General features: G+C 35.0%; 1 protein-coding gene across 2 annotated transcripts; it reads right to left on the bottom strand.

The window, feature by feature from the left end:
* Positions 1-20: 20 nt before the first annotated feature.
* Positions 21-20,927, bottom strand: LOC100800748 (uncharacterized). 2 transcript variants are annotated; one of them, XM_006602969.4, is made up of 19 exons: positions 20,520-20,927; positions 18,983-19,062; positions 17,306-17,356; positions 15,696-16,214; positions 15,304-15,561; positions 14,544-14,609; positions 13,675-13,854; positions 12,669-12,720; positions 12,300-12,584; positions 10,575-10,685; positions 10,116-10,295; positions 9,276-9,551; positions 8,043-8,666; positions 2,800-3,299; positions 2,641-2,701; positions 2,488-2,556; positions 1,207-1,333; positions 754-1,112; positions 21-472 (listed from the first exon to the last, which is right to left on the bottom strand). In XM_006602969.4, exons 1-17 carry the CDS (start codon positions 20,718-20,720, stop codon positions 1,247-1,249), a joined length of 3,600 nt encoding a protein of 1,199 aa, XP_006603032.1. In that variant the 5' UTR covers positions 20,721-20,927; the 3' UTR covers positions 21-472; positions 754-1,112; positions 1,207-1,246. The 2 variants fall into 2 exon arrangements, with proteins under 2 accessions (XP_006603032.1, XP_014626404.1); XM_014770918.3 differs by having other exon boundaries at positions 754-1,333.
* Positions 20,928-23,143: the final 2,216 nt, after the last annotated feature.

The following is a 23,143-nucleotide window of genomic DNA, read 5'->3' on the forward strand; positions in this document are numbered from 1 at the left end:
GCAAATAATACTAAAAAATATGAAATCATGAAGGATTATGAGTCTGTTAGATTACAAACTGTCCTACACAACCATTTCCATCACAAAATCCTGTATACTGTTTAGATAATCTACATTAGTATATATTAATTTCTCAATTCATGTTACAGTTTTCGCAATAAGGGTGGGATCAAAAGGGGAAACATTTACAGAAAATGAGAGCAACTTAGATGCCTCTAAAAGTAGGCATCCCAGATGCCCCTAACAGGATTTTGTTGGACCTGTGACCATATTGACAACGCACAAAATTGAGTTCTTCCTTTTCCCATGAAAGTTCCTGTATGCCAAGTTAAAAAAGCAAGCATAGAGGCAGCCTTCATGAATGAAAAAAACTGAAGAAGGCTCGGTCGGAATCTACGTCCTGTACAAGAGAAACAATCATATGTAGTTCCGCACACATTTAGGTTGGAATGTAATGCAAGCCTGCCAGCAACTGCATGCACAAAAAAAGATCATGTCAAAATGCGTAAAAAAAAGGCTATAAACTTCCCTTCATGCGAAATCAAATAAAATGAACTGAATTGTTTAATGTGGGAACAATCTGATACAAAGTACTGAAAAACAAGTTAAATACAGCAATTGCCACCAAGTTTAGCTGGTCTATCGATACCTACTTAGGCCTACACTAATCATCTTGACTCAAGTGTCAAGAGTCAAGACTATGTAGGTGTCAATCTCCCAAAGAAAGTATGAAAGTGGGAGAGGGGTTCCTACCTGGTGGCACGCCAAGATCAGCAACATGCAGCAGTAGAGTCAAAATCAGGGACGTTCAAGAGTATCCCTTAACAGAACTCTGGTTTCCCCCAGTAGTTGAAAGACATGCAAAAGATATGGAAGATACAAGTATACAAGATGGCTCTCCAAATGAGTGGAATCACCGAAGAGATCAATGGAAATTGGTGGCACGCAGTATGTTTCCTAGCTCTGTTAATTACTTCTCAAAGCAATCAATTAATATCAAGAGTTCGCCCAATTCTACTGGCTCTCTTTCTCTGGACGCATATGTACTCTGCAATGTTGACAATCAATCGCAATTCTGTTGCAGGAATGAAACATTCAAACTAGAGTATGTCCTGGATATGCATTTCAATCTGAGTCAATCGAATAATGGAAGTTTTTCCTCAGAATCAATAGCCACAAATCCTCTAACCAATGCAGATGTCCTACCCCAAATAATATAGCCTCCCAGAAAGTCATGCCTTGAAGATCACAGGTCAATCCCCAGATCATTTGCCAGTTGAAGTATGCCACACATTTGAAGATACGGGTTCTCTAACAGTTTTTCATTGTTACTCTACATGGCAAATACAATGCATAATCATATAAGTAATAGTAAATATTAAATTCACCAAAAATAGTACACTATTAAGAAAACTGCAAAAAAAAAAAAAAACAAATGTCTAAAAATTTTAAAGAAAGAAAATTACTTTTATTTTAAAAATATGATAAAATGATCTGCATAAAGTCCCTGGAGTTTTTTGTTTTTGGTAAAGAAAACTCCATAGAGAAATGAACAAGATGTCTGAGGTCGGAAGAACAAATTTGCATCAAGTAACAAGTCAACAAATGCTTGTTGCGCCATCTCTACAGGGGGCATAACTTTAACACATGGAAACTTATCAAGCACTATTCATTAGCTGCTAAATACTTTTGCTTAAACTCTGAATGGGCTTAATCAGCTCAGCATTAGTTGTACACCAAGATATGTTATACTCAAACTTCATTTGAACCAAAAGGTATTATTAGGCAATAGCTATATAGATCTGTATGTGAACATCAGCAACTTCGTATTAAAATGGCCGTTGTTTTCTCTGAACAATGAAACAACTTAGCAAACAATTGACAGCCTTTTTACTAGAGGAGATCACATTAACAATTGAATTCCACTACCAACATGTATAGTCTGCAGGTTAGATGTTGATTTCTCTTTTGAAATTCATGAGACCATAATCAATGATAAATTTAGTGTACAACTTCCCACTAGACAGCAATATGTTCCTCATTAAAATTATAGGGTTGGATGAAAAAGGAGGGAAAGTGATGAAGGATTCTAAATATATAATGCATGGGAAAAGTGAATACAAAATGTTAAACCTAATGTTCCTATTTATTTTAATAACATAAGCCAAGTACTACAATATACAATTAGTACAAACCCATTCCGATATGACTACTAACATACCAAGACTCAACACGTGAATAACCCTAAAATTCTAATACAATCCATTACTTGCAAGTATGATCCCAAAATCTTGTCTTTTAGCCTAATTTTCTACTGCAACACTGTCTCCAAAAGCCAAATTGTTACCATTTTCATGTTTCATCAATGACAATCAATTAATCATGAGAATTTGAATATGAAGCTCATCCAGATGCAAAATTAATATAGAATCTCAGCTTTACTAAATAGTATATGGACTTCAAGCATGCTATTAAAAAATGAGGTACCTGCTGAGCCTTAACAACAAGATTCTGAAGCATGTGTTGATATTTCTCTGGGTTCTCGGTCATCATTCGCTGCAGCAATGAGAAGTTATTACAAAAGGTCATATATATGGATCTAACACATTTTTAACACCAAAAGTCAATTAAAATCCATGCCTTCAGAAGAAAAGCAGAAGAATAATATGCCACTCTTGAATCTGTGTCATCCAAAAGTTCCCTGCAAGATGCAAGAACATTCATGCTTTATATGTCAATGTATAAAGGTGCATAAGTAAGAAAGCCAACTAATTCACAAAGAGCAAAGTTTGGAGTCACCTAAAAAATTGTTCCTGACCAACCTCCTGGAAAGCAACAGGATCTGCTGTGCATTTACCAATAAGTAGTAGAAGAAGTGTGGCCCGAATATCAGATGTAGCACCAGGCAGGTTTCCTCTTCCTTTACTTCCAACAGCAACACCCAATGCAATATCATCTGTTGCTGCTCCAGCCAATTGAATTAGTGGCCAATATAGTATGGCAGCAGGGACGCGTGCAATTAATTGCATTGGGACAACAGCTCGTCCTTGGAAAAGTGCTGCCATTGATGCAGTCTCATGATCCAGGTGGTAGTTATTATGGTAGCCGGACCTTCTATTTGCTTCTTCCATGTGTCCATCCCAATGAAAAGTATCTTGTTTGACATGATTATCACCATCAAACCTTTTGCTTACATTAGTGTGATTTGAATTTCTGCCATGTTGCACATCATCTCCAAAGGTAAGAGCTGCAGCAGGAGGAACTCTTAGGCACAATTGAGAGAATAGTATGTCACACATCTGCTTAGAAACAGAGAAAAGTGTTGACAATATCAGGTAATGAACGAAAAGTCAAACAATACTTAAATATAATGCCCAAGCATAAAACTAAATAAAAATTCTTCATTGTTCCAAGGGATCATATAAACAAATTTTTTAAAAAAATTATTCTTCTAAAAATATAAATCTGTACAATATCAACAAATTTTTCAGCTACAAAATAGCCAGTGACTAGAAATTTAATTTATTATAAAATGCTTCTCCAGTTGACAAATAAACCCATTTTAGATAATATCACAAAAAAATGATGCTCTATCAGCAGTTTACTAATAAACGAAGGGTGGCCAAAAGTTCCTTAACAATTCCTCAAACAAAATCCAATTGGCAAAGCATTTTGTTTTTCCTTTTCTTTGATCAAATAAACAACATGCAGATTTGCTAGCTTCATTCTTTCAAAATTAGCATGGATTGCAATTAATGAGGATGCCATACACAAGATACAAACAGGAGGGTTAAAATGGAGAAAGGCATTGGGTGTTATTTGTGATCACGAAGTACCTACCAATCTCAACGGAAAGTTTTAACATAGTACTATTCATCAAGCTATAGTCTATGGTAGTGGATGTTGCGCATTAAGGGGACAAATAAGAGAAAAAGGTTGGAGTAGCATAAATGATAATCAATGTCCTTACAGTCTACTCCCCTTGTGAAATTCAAAACAAGAGGCTGCTGTGGGACCAACTTAAACAGCTAAAACAGTCTTTTCTAGGGGACCTGTGGTGTATCCTTGGTGATTTTAATTGTATCAGGGACTTTAATGAGAGATTCGGGATTTGTCAAAGGGGCGCAGGGACGACTGAAATTAAGGAATTCAATGACTGGATTGAGGATTTGGAGATGGTAGAGCCTCCATGGATGGGAAGGCAATTTACTTGGTTTAGACCAAATGGGACGTCTAGGAGTAAGATTGATAGATTTTTACTCTCTACCGAATGGCTGGACAGATGGCCTACAACCATTCAATCCACCCTTCCCAGAAACTTTTCCGATCATTGTCCTATCTTACTTAGATCTTCATCAGTGGATTGGGGTCCTAAACCTTTTAGGATCCTAGACTGTTGGATGTTAGATAAATCTTTCAAGGACATTGTATCTAGTTGCTGGACCTCCTCTCAGATAGCAGGTTGGGGTGGTTACGTCCTAAAAGAGAAAATAAAAATTCTGAAGCAAGTCCTGAAGAAGTGGAATAAAGATCAGTTTGGTGATACCTTCAAGAGGGTCAAGAGGCTTGAAGGGGAGTTAAACAAATTAGAAGAGGAAACAAGCCATAGACAGCTCTCCACTCAAGAAGGGATGCAATTGAGACATCTGCAGGAATCTTTGTGGACAGCGGCTCAAACCCATGAATCTTTATTGAGACAAAAGGCGCGCGTTAGGTGGCTCAAGCAGGGAGATTGCAACTCCCGCTATTTTCATTTACTGATGAAGGCAACTAGAAGGAATAACTACTTGAAGGGTGTTATGGTTGATGGCAAGTGGATTCAGGAGCCAGCTTTGGTGAAGGAGGAAGTCAAAACCTTTTTCTCAAATAGATACCATGAATCTGATTATCATAGACCGACACTGGAGGGCATTTGCTTCCAGAAATTAAACCAGCACCAGAATGAGAGGTTGATTGCCCGATTCCAAGAGGAGGAAGTTAAAAAGGCTATTTGGGATTGTGGGAGTGATAAATGCCCGGGACCTGATGGATTGAATTTCAGGTTCATTAAGAAGTTCTGGTATCTTCTTAAACCTGATATTCTGCGCTTCCTTGATGAGTTTTATGTCCATGGCGTTTTTCCAAAAGGTGGCAATGCATCCTTCATAGCATTGATACCCAAGGTGGCTGATCCTCAAACTCTGAATGAATATCGCCCTATTTCTTTAATTGGATGTATGTATAAGATTGTTGCAAAGGTGCTGGCCAATAGAATGAAGAAGGTGATGACTTCTATTGTTGATGAAACTCAATCTGCATTTATTGAAGGAAGAAGCCTTCTGCACAGCGCTTTAATTGTAAACGAGGTGATTGAGGAGGCTAAAAGGAGTGATAAATCCTGTCTTATATTCAAAGTTGATTATGAGAAAGCATATGATTCGGTGTCCTGGGGATTTTTACTATACATGCTCCAACGTACAGGTTTTAACTCTAAGTGGATCAGATGGATTGAGGGATGCCTCAATTCTGCATCCATTTCAGTCTTGGTCAATGGCAGCCCTACGGGAGAGTTCCTTCCCAAAAGGGGGCTACGCCAAGGGGATCCACTTGCACCTTTTTTGTTCAATGTGGTTGCTGAAGGGCTGAACGGTTTGATGAGAAAAGCTAGGGAGGAGAATCTGTATAAACCATATCAAGTGGGACCCAATAAAGTGGAAGTCAGCCTTCTACAATTTGCAGATGACACTATCTTTCTGGGGGAAGCGGACATGGAGAATGTCAAAACTATTAAGGCTGTTCTAAGGTCCTTTGAACTTGCATCTGGACTTAAAATAAATTTTGCCAAGAGCTCCTTTGGAGCTTTTGGACGATCTGACCTTTGGAAGCAGCAGGCTGCCACCTTTTTGAATTGTCAGTTGTTGGTTCTTCCTTTCAATTACCTGGGAATTCCTATTGGGGCAAACCCTAGGAGATGCGCTATGTGGGATCCTATCATCCAAAATTGCGAGAGGAAGCTAGCTAAGTGGAAACAGAGACATATATCCTTTGGGGGGAGAGTGACACTCATTCAATCTGTGCTAACCTCGATTCCTATTTATTTGTTCTCCTTTTTCAGGGTTCCTAAATCAGTGGAAGATAAGTTGGTGCGTTTACAGCGTCGATTCCTTTGGGGGGGAGGACCCGATCAAAATAAAATTGCTTGGGTCAGCTGGAAATCAGTGTGCTTGCCAAAAGACAAGGGTGGTTTGGGCTTAAAGGACATCACAAGTTTCAACACGGCACTACTTGGCAAATGGGAGTGGAATTTAATGCACCATAAAGGAGAATTGTGGGCAAAGGTGTTGGAGTCAAAGTATGGAGGGTGGAGAGGCTTGGCTGAAGCGGGTAGGGTGGGTCATCAATCAATCTGGTGGAGGGATTTACAAAAGGTTCTTTTTAATTCTAATAGTGGACAGCTTATTCAAAAAGGTATCAAGTGGAAGGTGGGGAGTGGTAATCACATCAAATTTTGGGAGGATAGATGGATAGGGGAGGAGGACCCATTAGCAGTGAAGTACCCTAGGTTGTATTCAATTTCAATGCAGCAGCACCAGCTCATTAGATCCATGGGAATATTTCGAGATAGGGAGTGGGAGTGGAACTTTGCGTGGAGAAGAGCCTTGTTTGACAGTGAAATTACCTCAGCAGCTAATTTCCTCAAAGATGTTGCAGAATTTAAAATCCAACAACAGATCTCAGATAGTTGGGAATGGTCTGCAGATTCAGAGGGTCATTACTCAACTCGTAGTGCCTATGACTTGATTGGAGAGGGCGCAGGAGATAGAAGGCAGGAGGAATGTTTTGAGAAGCTTTGGAGGATGAAGGTTCCAGCTAGGTTCCTGGTGTTTGGGTGGAGACTTTTAAGGGATAGGTTGCCGACAAGGAAAAACCTGCAGAGAAGACAAATTCATCTAACAGATTCTCTCTGTCCTCTATGCAGAATCCATCAAGAGGATGCATCCCATCTCTTCTTCCACTGTAGCAAAGTTCAACCCATATGGTGGGAATCCATGTCATGGCTGCAACTCAAGGGCGCTTCACCTTTAAACCCAAAGCAGCACTTCCTCCATCATTTGGGTCTTCAACCAGCTGGTGTGAGAAATAGTAGATGGCAATGTTGGTGGATAGCTTTGACGTCGTCCATATGGAAATTTAGAAATAGCATTATCTTCTCTAATGGGACTTTTGACGCTAACAAATTGTTCGAAGAGGCCATATTCCTTCTTTGGTCTTGGCTTAGGGGCTTTGAGAAGGATTTTTCAGTGCATTTCAATCAATGGTCAACTAACTTACCACAGAGTTTTATGTATTAGCAGGGGATTGCATAGTGTTCCCATTGATACTTGTAAAAACTTTTGCTTTTGTATCCATAGTTTGGTTCCCCCTCAGAATTTTAAGTCTGACTGTGGAACCATTTATATGGATCTCTTTTGTACTATGAGTACCTCTGGTACTTCTTTTTATATATAATACTTATCTTTGCCGATTAAAAAAAAAAAGAAAGGATGCAATACAAAATGATTGTATATGAAGAGATATTGGGGTGACACTGATTGAGGAAAATATAACGAAAAATGGGTTAAGGTGGTAACTGGTTCGGGCACATACAAAGAAGACCACTGGAAGAATCCAAGGATGTATGGTTTTTAGTCTTGTAAAAAGGGAGAGGGATCAAGGCCATTACATGAAGTTGTTAAGAGGGATCTCATAATTATTGGAAAATCCAAGTCCCACGTTAGCTAGAGATGTGTCAAGATAAAGTATATAAGTGGGGGACAACCCTCACCCTATAAGCTAGTTTTTGGAGTTGAGTTAGGCCTAAACCCACACTCTAAGAATGGTAAATAATATCTCTTAAGACTTAGTCTTTGACTGAGACTAATGTTATCATGTGAACCATGTAATTGACTTCACCAAGTAGAATAAGGCTTTTGTTGTTTTGTAGTGTGGATTGCAACGACCTAGATATTTAATGTTATGACATGAGCATATTATCAAAAAGCATTGAGTTCAGAAACAATTACTTTTAGAATATTGATGCGATCTGTTTCATTTATCTGAAACACCAAAGACAAAGCTCCACTCATTATGTCAATCATTGCATTGGCTTTCTCAAGATGCCAATCTTTCTTCCCATGACCCAGATCTCTGGTGCTTGATTGTTGCATTTCATGCTCATCTAACAAAAATTTGCATCTCATGAGAAGCCTTTCAAGAACAAACAAAAATCCCCATCTAATGTAGCAGTATTTTGATTTTAGAAGGCCACACATAAGTAAAATAGGCAAAGGAACATCTGATGTATTTGAAGAATCTTGAGTTCCAGCTTGAGCAATTTTCTGCAGGAAGTATGTGATACTCGACCATATATTTCCATCTCTTTCTCCATTAATTTCAGCAATAAGCAGATCACCTAACCAGATATACCCATTTTGACGGTAAGAAATTCTCTCAGAGTGAAGAAGAGAATGTAAAGTAGCCCATGAGTGCTTTGCCTGCAAACCAATGCCATTTCTCATAATCACACCTTCCATATTTTCCAGAAACTTGAGAGATTTGGTTATCTGATTCATATGAGAGAACTCTTTGTCCAAATGAGTAAATGTACTTATTACAGAATCAAATTTCTCTGCTACAACTTCCAGTAGCTGCAAAGATTTAGCATATACGAGGAAATATATTAAAATTAAAAGTGACAACAATTTCCTAATATTTATTAATGGGTATAATGAATGTAAAACAAACTTATATTTGAACTAAAACAAGTGAAGTGAAGCATTATCCTGATATTATGTAGTGAGTTAGAGCAAACTGTAAGGTAAAGGCAGATGCAGCTCAGTGAAAGCAACACGTACTTTTTACCTACAATGATTTCATTATCTTGTGATTTTAGTAGCAGAGCTTTTCTGTTCGTTGAGGGTATTACACTTGCCTATATACAAAGCTATGAGAAGCACTAGACAAACTGTTTCACTTGCTTTCTCCAGAGCCCAAATGGTTAAATGTTACCTGCCTTTAGAAACTAATCCAAGTTGATTTTTTGCTATCTGTATTTTACAAAGAAACTTATCTTGCAGCTTGTTGACATTAAAAAAAAAGCATTTGGACTTATAATGTTCATCACCCCACATAAAAACATCCACCAAAGGAGAGGGGAAGAAAAGGAAGGAGAAAGAGGGAGGAACTCACTGGAATCATGAAGAATAGCCCTAAAACTATTTAGACAACTAGATAAGAAAAGAAGAACATGGAAGTACCATATTTAGTCGTTCACTGTTGGGATATCTGGACAGTGCTGATGCAATTGATCTTCTCAGAATCTCTCCAATACCTTCTACCCCAAGTTTAACAGAAATATAAAATGCCTCAGGCGCATTTGTTTGAGCAAGAAGAGCAGCAAGAGGTTGGATCTCATCATCATTATATTCATTGACACCACTAGCAATGCATGTTTCATTTATTTGATGCAGAATGTAATCAAAAAGCACCAAATACAGATTTTTCCTCTCTTCTCTTGAGTTTGCAAGGGAATACTGCAATCAACATAGCAAAAAGCAGGGGGAAATCATATAATTTGAAACTAACACTGTAATTAGGATCTTGGTTTAGGGCTTTATCAACATTTTATACTACTCTGAAAAACCAAAAAGCAGGAATCTTATCAAATAAATCTATATTGGGCACATCAAGCAATCACAATAACAAAAGTCTTATTCCATTATGGTCAAGCAATCACAACTCTAGTTTATTACCAAACAATTTAAGAATAATTTTCCAACATTCTTTTACAATCCTAAAAGCCAAATACTGCACAATTTCTAATACTAGTTTTGTTATTTCAAATTTTCAACATAATACATTCGTAGAATTCTGCAAATATAAAGAACATCGTATATCACCCATAATATACTTGTTTTGCTAGCCAAGGAGCCATTGTTAATTAAGAGGTCAACTGATGAAGAAACATGTCGGGCATTTTATATGCAACATGGATACAATAATTAGTGTTGGTATTCACTATTTAAAGGGGCAAAAGTATTAGTGATAATAAACTCTATTGGAGGTATATCAAGATTGAGGTTAAAAGATATGCACACCTCAATAAAAATAAATTGAACCCCTCCGATCAGATCAAGTTGATCCACAAGAAACTTTGGTTTGCCAGGTACAGACTCAGCAACTTCATAAAACATGTTGGTTAACATGGAAATAAGCTTACAATGAACTAACTCTGCCCAGGAGTTCTCCCTACTGCTTTTTACGAGTGCCTTCAGAACCTATAGGCAGATTGGAAGTAACTAAATTAGACAGTTATATCATAATTAATGACATAGAACATTAACAATTTATAACAAAGTAGTGAATGAATGGCTGTATTAAAATAGATCTAAAAAAACTTCCAAAATTTGTTAATTGGCAAGCATCCTCTCCCCTAACTCCCTGTCCAACCTCCCAAAAAAGAAGCAAAACATTTACCCAGCAGAATGTGAACAAAAAATCAAATTTCCATGAAATACTGGTAAAAGCAGATAGGAAAGGGGGATATTATTTCTCACCCTTATGTCAAGACCACGCAAACGGTTTCTCTTGATCTTCCCTCTATCACAGACAAAATACAGCAAACAGCTGAGAGCAGATGCCCAAACAGATTCATCCTTTTCTTCAGACTGTATAAAGCAATTGATCGCATAAAGTTTAAGTTATGACAGCAGCATGTTTAAACCATTATGTTTGAAAAACAGAAAAGTAGACATACAGATAACATAATTGTCTTAAGAACATTAATGTGAAATACATGATAAAAACTTTTTCTTTATCCACCTAAGCAGAATCAATCTCAGATTTTGAAATAAAGTACAAGATATGTGATTGAAACTAATCCAAACCCAATCAGACACATTAGTAATACCTCAAAAGAGTTTTTTTTATTATCAAAAACATTAATTGTCAAAAGATGCTTCCACTACCTACAAGTATATTAAGCATTAAGGTAACACCTATGACTACAACAATTATTCTTCAATTTCATCCTGTATTCCAAAGATTTAGCCCCCATGTTATTATACTCTACAAATTTAACAAATTACAGTGCTGCATTACACTACAAGTCATATATAGTTAAAAACAAGACATTGATAAGAACATCTTCAGGAAACAGTTACTTCTGCTTAATATAGCTAATGGGGATTTATTTAGAATGTGCACAAGATGTAAGGACGAATTAATGGCGCATATACATTTAGAGAATTTAAATCCCCTTATTTTAGCTTATACAGTGATCCTATCAATTTAGTAGTCTAGAGGGAGATATCCATGACAGTGGAACCCTGTGTACAATGTCTTCTTTCTATATCTTTAAATGACAAGGTCATATGAGGATCTAAAATTTGAGGATCCAAATCCATATTTATACTATATCACACTAGATTACATTATCTCCTTCTTATCCTGTAGTACCCCTAGTACTATTATTTGATTAATATATATATTATCTTTGCAGTTAAAAAAAAAACAATATACTTCTATGCAATATTGAACAAAAATTGATTCGTGTGTCCACACATATATGCATGTAGGTACGTATGTATGTATCATATTAAAAAAGCCAACTTTTGAATGTTTTATGATATCATAACTGAATTCAGAAGTAGAATTTAACTGTCCAGGTGGACAAATCATCTAGAAAAATTTGACAATTATCTGATAAAAAGTCTTATTTCTAGTCATATGAAATATATTTTATAAAACAGCAACTGATAGACTAATTGTTGCTTTAATTACTCCCAAGCAAATGCTAATATCACTACAAATCCATCTAACTTTGCTATCTAAGTCTTAAAACAAAAAATAAAGTAGCAAATTCCCGGTCTCAATAAAACTTCGTACCCCATTGCCCAGAGACTCTTCGCTATGCGAAGGTATGGGGGAGGGATAATGTACGCAGCCTTACCCTTGCATATGCAAAGAGGCTGTTTCCGGATTCGAACCCATGACCAACAAGTCACCAAGGCTGTTTCCCGGTCTCAATGCTGTAAAAAAAAAAACAATGCAGTCTTTTCTTGTATTCTTATATTTTCAATCCATTTAAAAATTCCCCTTCCTCATTATAGTTTTTCAATGGAAACTCATCTAAACCATATCATGTACAACAGAAATTAATATATTGTGAAAAATGTCAAATATAAAATATTGCCACTCATCAATCAGATGATCCCAGCCAAGAAAAATTATTAAGAAACACAAGCAATAATCTTGTTCAACAGTTTCGTTTTCAATGATACCTGAACAAGAAGAAGTAGTATCTCATACAGAATATTTAAAATCCAAGACTCAAACTTATCAATAGCAGAGCCTGTGTCTGATTTGTTCTGAGGACTTCCTTTACTGCTTCCTTGCACCATAACTTGAGTGTCACTGTCATAATAGGATTCTTGAGAATATTCTTCTTCAATAGTGGAAGCATCATCAGCAATTATCGGTTCTAGGAGATGTGCATGAACCGCAAGGTTTAGAATTAAATCAAAAGCACGAACCCTGCATGCTGTTTTAGAAGAACTAAGCATATCCTGAAATATGCATTTGAAATAAATTAGTACCCAAAAGAATTACAGATGGCATAACAGAGAACAAGTACTTTATTTAAGCATCACCTCAAGCATAGAAAGAATGAGAGGAGCAGCTGTCTGAGAATCTAAAACATACCTACAAAATAATATTTGTATGACCATCATACATAGCCGACTCGCAGAATAGTGCAAAACCATAGAAATGTGAAATAACATACAAGTTCAATCAATCAGTTGGTCAGAAAATCCATTTCTGGTTAAGGAATCTGGCACTCATGATATTTTTACCCCAGACATTGAAAAGCTTAATCCTCAAAGTTTTGAAATTACCACGTAGCCATATCTTGGCAATGCTTTCATGCAACAATGTATTAGCAATACATTATCCAGTGACCCATACTATAATCAAATGGACAATAGCAAAATACCAATCAATGAGTTATACATTCATACACCTCTATAAAACCCTCCCTCCTTTCTGTAACAAAACAAATAGTTCCTTCAATTGCGAAGGGCACACACCCGTCTCCCCATTGATAATTAACAAATTTTCAAGGAGATTGTGGAGAATATCCAATGCCAGGAGTATGAGTGTTAAATGGCTACTTGTAATCTTTGCAGATAAGAGAATTATATCTGTTTCATGGCTTTTGCACATGAACCTACAGTTCACTGCAGGTCAAACCATGTTAAACTGTCTATTTTTCTTCTCCCTCTGTTCGCACAGCTTCTAAGCATGGCATTCCTCAAATTGGTGCCAAATTGCAAGAATTTCTGGCTGATTTTTGGAATATAATTTTACTTCGGAAGAGGGAGGAGCAACTTCAATAAAAAATACTTTCTAATTTGAAATTTTAACTCCACTATTTTATAAGTAATAATCCCAAACATTTTTCTTCGATTTTTCAATAGCAATCCCTCCTCTTTCCTCTACTTTGAAAATTAATTCAACTCATCCCAGTTTAGAATTTGTGATTTAAAATTTTGATCATAGAAATTAGGAATATACAGTAAAACTTTATTTGGGGCTAAGAAAATGATAACCAGAAAAGGAATAAAACATAAAAGACAACAATTAATTGAAACATACATGTCAATAATTAGTTTAATAAGGACGCTCACAGCCACATCCGTTGATGGTTTTCCACTGTTATTACTTAGTCTAGTTGATGCTGTAGTAGCATTGGTATTCGGGGAATAAGCCTCTGAGCAAACTGCAGCAATAACATCCTGTACCTCAGCGGGGTTCAATCGCAGAGGTTGTTGCTCACTGGTCAGCATAAGAGAACATTTAGATGTAGAAACACAAATAAATCAATTGTTAACAGCTAGAGTATGCTAAAAAAAAATTATAATTCTTCACTGTATACATATGCAGTATGTATGTTTGGAACCCAGGAAAGAAAAATGAGAAATTAATAGAAACAAACAACTTTATTGAACAATTGAAATAAGAGAAAGAATTCTCCCTCAAGGGTTTCCCCTTACAAACTTCCCTCACGGGTTTCCCCTTACAAACTTCATAAGTTTTTGAATGCCTCCTTCCATCCTTATCCCCATCACCCCCCAGATCCCCTCCAACTAACTACCCTAAAAGACCCAAACAGTTTTCCCCTTCCCTTTTGTCCAAACAACAATTCAAATTCAAGCAAATACAAATCATTTATACTAATGTAAATCATGGAAAGGAAACTTAGAAGTTTTAGGATCAAGTAACCATTGCTTTGAAAGAAATGCCCACTATTATATGAATGCATTTTTTATGAAATTTACTAAAACAGAATAACAAAAAAATCTGAATCAAAATTGGAAAGCAATCACAGCAATTTGATTTGCGACGATGCAAGACTCAAGTTAAAACTTGTATTGTGGCATGCATTTTCAGATGTAGTAAAAACAGGTGCAAACATTTGTTATCTAATTCCTCTGAAGATTCTCTACAGTCAATATGATCTAAACCTGTAATGACGATACTGGAAAAGCTGTCGAGCTCTGGGACGGAATGTAGTAACAGGAAAATCCTCCCTGTAGAAATGGAGATGTTCAGAACAGCAAATCAAATCATGAAAAAATTCAGCATGCCAAAGTAGTGAAAAAATAAACAGTTCTTTTATGCATCTTGTGCGAAAAAGAGTATCAAGCATTTATCCCCAAAGAGAGAGTATCAAACTGTAGAGTAGCAAATAAATACTTATCACATAATTTTGACCATATAAACAAACGATAATTCATGGAACACTACAGTCTTTATGGGAATGAGTGGTTAATGAACCAAACAGAACCCCAAACTACTGCATAAAGATTACTTGCTCTATTTCTTTGAAGAATAAAAAGATATTATGAAGTGGGAAGAACAAGATCAGCACCTCCCCCCCAGTCAATTAATCAATAAGAAATTTTCTGTTCATTAAAAGCAATGGATAATTATAATTCTTACACTAAAATTTATTTTTATTTTCATAGAAGCCTACAGGACATGACAATGTAATACATTTGTCTTTTGCAGGCTAATCTAATATTCTATAAACCATTGGTTTTAGATTGTAAGTACTTTAATTTCACAATAACCTTATTAACTATAATGCAGGTGATCATTCAACTTTTTTATATAACATTTGGCTAAAAATAAATTATGCAAGATTTATTGTGGCATGAACTTAAATATAAAAGAATTAGAAAAAGAAAAATATCAAAAATGCAAGTTGATATAAGAACATGCCAAATCTGACGAGAGCCCGGTTTTGTGCGTTTAGATGCTGTTATTGCTCTCAGATGGGGGCGAGCAGAGTCAGAATTAGTTATTGGTGTTACAGGAGAAGACTGCAATAGCTGATCCAGGTAAGGCATATCATCGGTTCCAAAAAATTTCCATGGTTGCCCCTTCATCTTAGATTCTATATCTCCTACAAGTAGAGCTGCAGCACCTATTTCTAAGAAACTATGTGCTGTCATGTCTTGAGAATTCACAGCTCGATCACTGCATTAAAAATGTTAAATAACAAAGTCAATTTCTGAAACTACAGTGGGAAAAAACTAACAGGTAAAGTAGAGATATAAACTACAGTGGCCACTACCAAGACACCTAAACCAACATGAAACATAGATTATTACTTTTCAGTCCCTATAGATGATGACTGTGGTTCCTCAAGCCAGCGCCATTTTAGAACATCATGAGCAATGAACCCTAGTTCATCTGTTTCATTAGCTTTTTCGATTTTTGATAACCTTGAAACAGATAGAGCACTTGAATCCTTCTCTAGTGTTTTTGGAACACTTGCAGAACTTGGTGTTTCTGGAATACTTGCAGGAGTTAGTTGGGAATTGAAGGATTTACTCAGCAAAGATGACAATGTCGGTAGTGACTGTCCCGATGAAGGTGGTCCAGCAAATGAAGCTGGTTGAAAAAGCCGTTTAGGAATGTGTTGAGCAACTAGGGAACGCACATAACTTAATGACTTTACAAGGGACTCAGAGGCAAAGGTAGATACAGGTAAAGGAGATGTATTTGATGCACCAGATTGTCGATTCAAAGCTAGTGACCACGGCTGAGTTGGGTTAATATCACATTCAGCAATCATGGTTGAGCAAAAGAGATCTATCTGAATTAATGTCTCCTCACTTGGTTTGTATCTGTAGTAAGAAGACAAATAAGGAAATCATGTTACACATTAGTACATCTTTGGATTAGCTTATTTTTCTTTCATGAGTATGACAAAAGCTTATAATCAAATTGTTCAAGAAAGAAACTGACTGAAAAGCTAGTTGAGTGTAAAATAATCAAAACCCAGAAGCACAAATTTGACAAATAATGAGAGGCATTGCCATGTCATAGGAAATAAATATGCTAGAACATATTAATCTTTACATGTAAGTATTCTACCATATTATTCCTTAGTTTATTATTACGAGTGCTTGTATGTCCGTTAATAGAATCTTGAGAGAAGATTTTTAATAACAGAAAATGAAAGAGGAAAAAAACTTTAGTTTCATTAACCCAACTAACTCCAGAGTACAGATCTGTTTATATAGACAAAGCTGTTAGCTATGACAGCTGTAATTAGTTGTCATTAACTAACTCACTAAGACTCAACTACCCGAGACTGCAGTCGAATAGCTGCAGCTCTCTTACAATACTCCAATATCCATTATTGCATATATATGTAAATATATCAGAAACTTTAATACACATTAGAGCAGTAAATTTTGAAAAAAAATCCATTTCCACAAAAACTCAGAACATCTTACTGTAGAATGTAATGAAGCAACGGGATAACATCATGCTCTAGCACTTTTTGTGGTACCTTTCACCATCATTGTTTAAATAATGGACTTTACTGACACCAAGCATACATCATTGTTCTGTTTGTAAAATTGGTAAAACTAGATAATATTCTTCCAACAATTTAGTTCTCTAGGAGTAGAAGCTCAATTTCAGCTCAATTTTTGCAGTAAAGCAAGCAAAACAGAAGATATACCAATGACTTTTCAGCATTGATGAAAATACCTACCATACTCTCCTCTTTTTGGCATTTTATCTACTTACATAAAGATTGTGACAGAAAATTGTGTAAATAAATTCTTTTATTGATATAAGCAACATTGTAGTAACATGCAATGCAACTCTATGAAATGAGAGTCGAAGAGCTAGAGTGATAGATGATGTCTCAGATAGAAATCTGGAAACTGTTGAGTATATACTTATTTAGTAACTGGCAACATACCTTAGGAGATACCGCTTCAAAAGTGCCACACACCTTGTGACTACCGCAGGACTGACAGAAAATAGTGTCAAAGTTAGAAGCTGCTGGAATTTGAAATGGTCTGCATAATGCTAACAGGCAAAAGGTAATAAAGAAATAGAAACAATATTTGAGGTGCCTAACAGATACTAAACAGCAGCCTAAGTGGCTCAGCTGAACAAAATACTAGTACAAAGCCGATTACAATAGTTCAACTGTGGAAAACATTAACAGATCCAAATCAAATAGGAACTAGATCTTCGATGAATTGAAAGGAAAATCAGGTTCAATCCCAGAACAGAATGAAGCTACAAGTAGATAAAAGAAGGGAGATTGTTTATCAGGTTTGTGATTTTGTTTATCTGGAGATTCAACAGTACAGACTTTGATCTCTAGCAAAAAGAGCCAATGAAAAAGCTAGACCAATGTTTAATCATAAGGGCCACCCATGGAAAAACCTAGGACTAGGAGAGGTGACATACAGGCTGAAATTTCCTGACAACAGTCATGTTTTAATCCCCCCCGCTGTCTTGTTCTATTTATACCTAATTTTTCTCTTTAGAGTTCCTAGAGCTCCCTGTAAGGCTTGTTGTAAAACCCGTTGTCAAACTTGATTAATCACTCTTTGTTGTTCAAAATGAATGGCTTCGTTTTTGTAATTTTCTAATTGTTCCAAAGTCGTATAAATTGAATTAATTAAATTCATTTTTTCTCGTTCGACATCCAATCCAATCCTTGCTGAAAAATCAGTTTCTGTTTCTGCTCTTATTCATCCCTTACCTAGCTTGCTTCTAAGAATGAGAACATCAGGTTCAACCAGCTTAGGTCTTAAAACTTAGCACTACCCTAGAGGGGACTCTTAGAATGTGGGTTTGGGCCTAACCCAACCCCAAAAGCTAGTTCATAGGGTGAGAGTTGCCCCCACTTATATATTTTATCTTTGCATTATCTCTAGTTGACGTAGGACTTGGATTTTTCCCAATACACCCCATCGCGCCCAACACTTTTGGGTTGGTGCGTCGATAACTTGGTGGTGACCCATTTAATGAATCTAGGATAGACTCTGATACCATCTTAGAATGTGGGTTTTGGCCTAATTCAATCCCAAAAGCTAGCTCATAGGGTGAGGGTTGCCCCTCACTTATATACTCTATCTTGGCCTTATCTCTAGCCGACGTGGGACTTGGGTTTTTCCCAATAAAATCCTAAGAACATCTATATTTCATTTTCATTTTTCAGTTTGTCTTGTCTGTACTTTTATGTTGCTGGTACTGATAATGATAGTAGTAACAGTGGTGATAATAATACACACTACATATACCATTAACTTGTTATTTGCTACAGTTTCTGTTTAGAATCAGTATTGATATTCTGCATTCATTGTAATAAATATAGTTTATAGGCACATAATCACTGATTTAGATGAAATCAAATATCCTCCATTTATTTGTAATAAGTGCAATAAGCCTATATAAACTCAGAACCGTGTTGTATTCAAACACACGGTTTCAGTCTCAATATGCCTCTGTTCTTTCTCCTTTAACAGTTTCCATCAATGTCTTAAATCAACACCAGGACAGCAAGTCTGACAACTACAACACCATCTGCTTGAACAAAGATGCATTACCTTCTTATCCAATAAATAAATGTGACAATTACCTGCGCTCCCTCTCTGCAATAGTATGTTCCAGAATTGCATTATAAGCCAAGTCTGTGGTTGCAAGGGCTTTCAGATAATCCTGCAATCATATATTTAAGCTATAAAATAAAATCGGTAAAGTTTAGACTCTGGCTGCACCATAATTTGCAGTCAAATGGAATTTAAGTCATAGTATAACGAGAATGACAGTTATGCATAGCATTAAAATTTGGCTATATTTTAAGCTACAAAAATATGTGGCAGATAGTAAGGAACCCCAATAATAGGTAGCTAGTGCTTGCGTAATCAGTCTACATGTACACATACTTGACTTACTAGTTAGTGCCAATAACAATCATATCTGTTGGATACAGTATACGTTAGCAATCTCAGTACAGATGGTACAAATACAATAAATGCAAGAAAACATTGAACATGACATCTGCATTACAAGCTATGCAATAAATATTAAACTTTTCCTGCTGATACACAGTCTGCATCACAAGTTGAAAACAAAGACAAGAATACTCATTTATTCAGATGGTACTTTTAAAATTTATCGCACCCATGCACAGCATTACTCGATCATTTTTTTGCAAGCAACAAAATTAGGAGAGACTTTTATTATCACATATGATAATTGATAAAGAAGCAACAATTACATTAAATGAAAATCATATCAGGAATTCCTTGTAGCCTAAGCTTTAAAAATTAAGGAGAGACTTGTATTATCATGTGTGATAAAGAAGAAAGCATCGCATTAACTAAGAAAACCATATCCACAATCCCTCACAGCCTAAACTTTAAAAATGTGAGCACTGAGCAGCAGTTAACTAACTAGCAGAACTTCACACAGGGAGTTGTTATGATGCCTATCATGATCGGCATGGCAAGCCAGGAAGACTTGTCAACCATCTACTGAATGCTAATTCTATAATTGTTAAGGCCTATTTGAATAAACTTCTCGATAAGCACTTGTAGGAGAAGAAAATAAGGAGATAAAATTAATTAACAGTGATGATATGCATAGAAACTCTCTTGTTTAGTTTCCCCAAAAGCTTATTTGAACTTATGCATAAGTAAATTTAAGCTTATGGAGAAGCTTAATTCAAGTGTTTATTGAAATGTTTATCCAAAGTCCAAACAGGACCTAAGTATAACTAGATAGGCAAGGTAACATAGCCAGTAAGAGTGGGTACAGGAGTAATGCCCCTTTCCACAAGTTACACCAAAACCAGCCTCGGGACATTGACCAAACTACCCCTTCCCCAACTCAGTAACAAGATTTGTATTCAGCTAAGTGCGTAAGAGAAGCTAAGCTTACTCGATCCCACTCTCTTTCCCAACCAACCACAAGGACTAATAACTTCCTATTTCCACATAATAATAATGACGAAAGAAAAAAAAAACAAGTACCAGTTACTAACGTGCAATTGTTTTTTTTAAACATAATAATGATAAAATAATAAAAAATTAGCATCGGTGTCGGTATCAAATTCATTTTCCACATCCAGTGCGAAACACGAATCACGAAACTGAGAATGAAAAGAGAGAGACCTGAAGAGTTCTAGAAGGTTCATTGGAGGGGGAGAGAGGCGAGGAGAGGCAATCCGCGACGGCACGGCGCAAGGGTTCCGGCAGCTTCTTGACTGTGGAGGATTTGAGGCGGGAGACGGCAATTAACTGCTGCAGCGGGCGCGAGGAGCTGAAGCTGGAAGACATTGTTGGATTGGGTTCGATTGGATTCGGAATCAGCATCAGCAAATCTGGAAGAAGGAGAAGAGATTGCACATTTGAATTCAATTGGAGGATTCGAGAATCTGAAAGATTGGAAGAAGCGAGCAAGATTGCGAAGCCAAGTGCTGCATTGTGTGTTGTTTGGGTTTGAGATTTGAGAAAAGAAAAGGAAAAAAATGTTGTTAATTTTGAGCCGTAGTTTTATGAACACAACACTTGTGACTGAGCTGGCGTGCCTAAACACTATATAATTATTACTATTAAATTAAACAAATAAATATATTCTCTATGTATTATTTTCGGTAACGCCGGTTCCCGTTTCAGTTTCAAATCTCTTATCATGGGATTTTTATAGTACTTTAGGCTATCTGGAATGAAAAAGAATAAAAGAGAGTAAAAAATTATATTGTTTGATTGAGATGAAAAAATATAAAGACATCAAAGATTTAAATTAAAACAATATGTAAATAATAAAAGAAAAGTAAAAAAATATAGATAAAATAAATGTTTATTTTATCCCATTAAAATAATATATGTTTCTTTTTAAAAGTGTCATTTTTAAAACTAATTAAGCCTGGGTAGCTGATTGTGTAAATTAAATAATCAATTATGTAATTTCATTTAAAGTCACATGAAAATAAAGTTAAAGTAAGTGATCACCTAATCAATAATTGATTATAAACATAATTGATTATATCATTGATTATAAACATAATTAATTATATCGTTACTAGTAAAGAAGATATGATTTTTTTTTTAAAAAGACATGAAAATTTTCTCATCAAGATCAATTTGACAAGTACATTAATATTCTACTATTTTGTATCAAAAGCCTTTACTTTCACTCCATCTTGAGAGATGAAAGTAAAAAAAAAAAACGTGAGATCCATTAAAAAAAGAAACGTTCACTACCTTTCATTCAACTCAAATTACTTTTACCTCTAACCTATCTCATTAAATTAAACTCCACTTTAATGTATTGTGTTATATGTACATCAATTTTTTAATCTGTTAAAATCGAAGATGATATCTAATAGTTTATAATAAATATATAAATCACGTATTTTACTGTATTATACATTGAAGTTGTGATTTTCACAATGGATATCGTTAAACTCGGATTATTTTTAAGAAATAAAGTAGTCATCTTGTGAAATTAAAAGAAGAAGAACAATTGTACTATTTCATTTTATTTAGATGTTTTTTTATGAAAATAATTAAAACCTATTATTTTTTATTGGCTAATGTTAATTTGTTAGTTGTTAATTTTTTTAGTTAGTGTGTATTAAAGATGTAATTTTTTATACCATCATCTAATAAAAAATGTGCAATATCTTCTCCTCAATCCTCACACGATAGAGAAAGAGTTTATCTTATTAATTTACAATATTTAACTTATAAATTAAAAATAGTATAATTAAATTAATTATGAGTATTTGATAAGAAAAAAAAATTATCGTGAAAGATAATTTAAAAAGAATCTTACATATTGAATGGATTTAATATAAAGAAAGTTAACAAAACAAAATGAAGAAACTTTTATAAAAAAATATGTTTACTTCTTTTAAATAAAATACTTTTAAGTAATTAAAAATATTTAATACTCGTAATCTCTAACATTTGCAATGTTACCTAAGTTAGAAAAAGCTCCATTTTATAATCTCAATTCAGGTATACACTATCTCAACTTAATTAATTTAAAGTCCAATAAATGGTATTTATTGTTTACTCAAGATTTAAGATGTTAGTCCTTAACCACCACGTGGGTATGTCACTAACTCATATCTATGTAACATAAAATTGAAATTTTCAATTTATAATAAAATTTAAAAATATTTAATCATGTACCACGTAAAAATTAGTTGAGACCATGTAATCTCAAACCATCTAATAGTTTATCATTCATAATAACACAACCAGAAAAAAGTTTATCATTCAAAGCAACACATTTTTGGTTTCAACTTGCGCTTTACTCTAAGCTCAAGAAGAATGAAATTTGATTCATGCAAGCCTCTAAGTTGCTTCATGCCCCAAATATTTCTAAGAATTTACAGTTTTTGTTTAAAATGGAGAGAAAAGAAATTGAAAAAAAAAAACTGAGATAAAATAATAAAATATCAAATTTCTATTGTTTGTGTTAAAAGAAATACAAGGAGAAATATTACTTTTTTAGAGTCATTAGAATGAAATGGGAGGAAATAATATCTTTTTATATATTTTTTTTTTAATTTATTCAAAAGTTAAATAAATTTTTTATAACAATTTTTTAAAATATAAAATAATTTATATCAAGAAAAAATAAGATGGCAAAAAATATTTTTTGTACTATAATATATTTATTTATTTTCATGCTCTTTTTCACTCATCCAAATAAGCAGCGAATATTTTTTACTCTTTTCCTTCTTATTTTTATCCATCCAAACAACACATTTTTTTTTCTTTTT

The sequence above is a fragment of the Glycine max genome, chromosome 18 (genome assembly GCF_000004515.6).
Source record: "Glycine max cultivar Williams 82 chromosome 18, Glycine_max_v4.0, whole genome shotgun sequence".
NCBI lineage: Eukaryota > Viridiplantae > Streptophyta > Magnoliopsida > Fabales > Fabaceae > Glycine > Glycine max.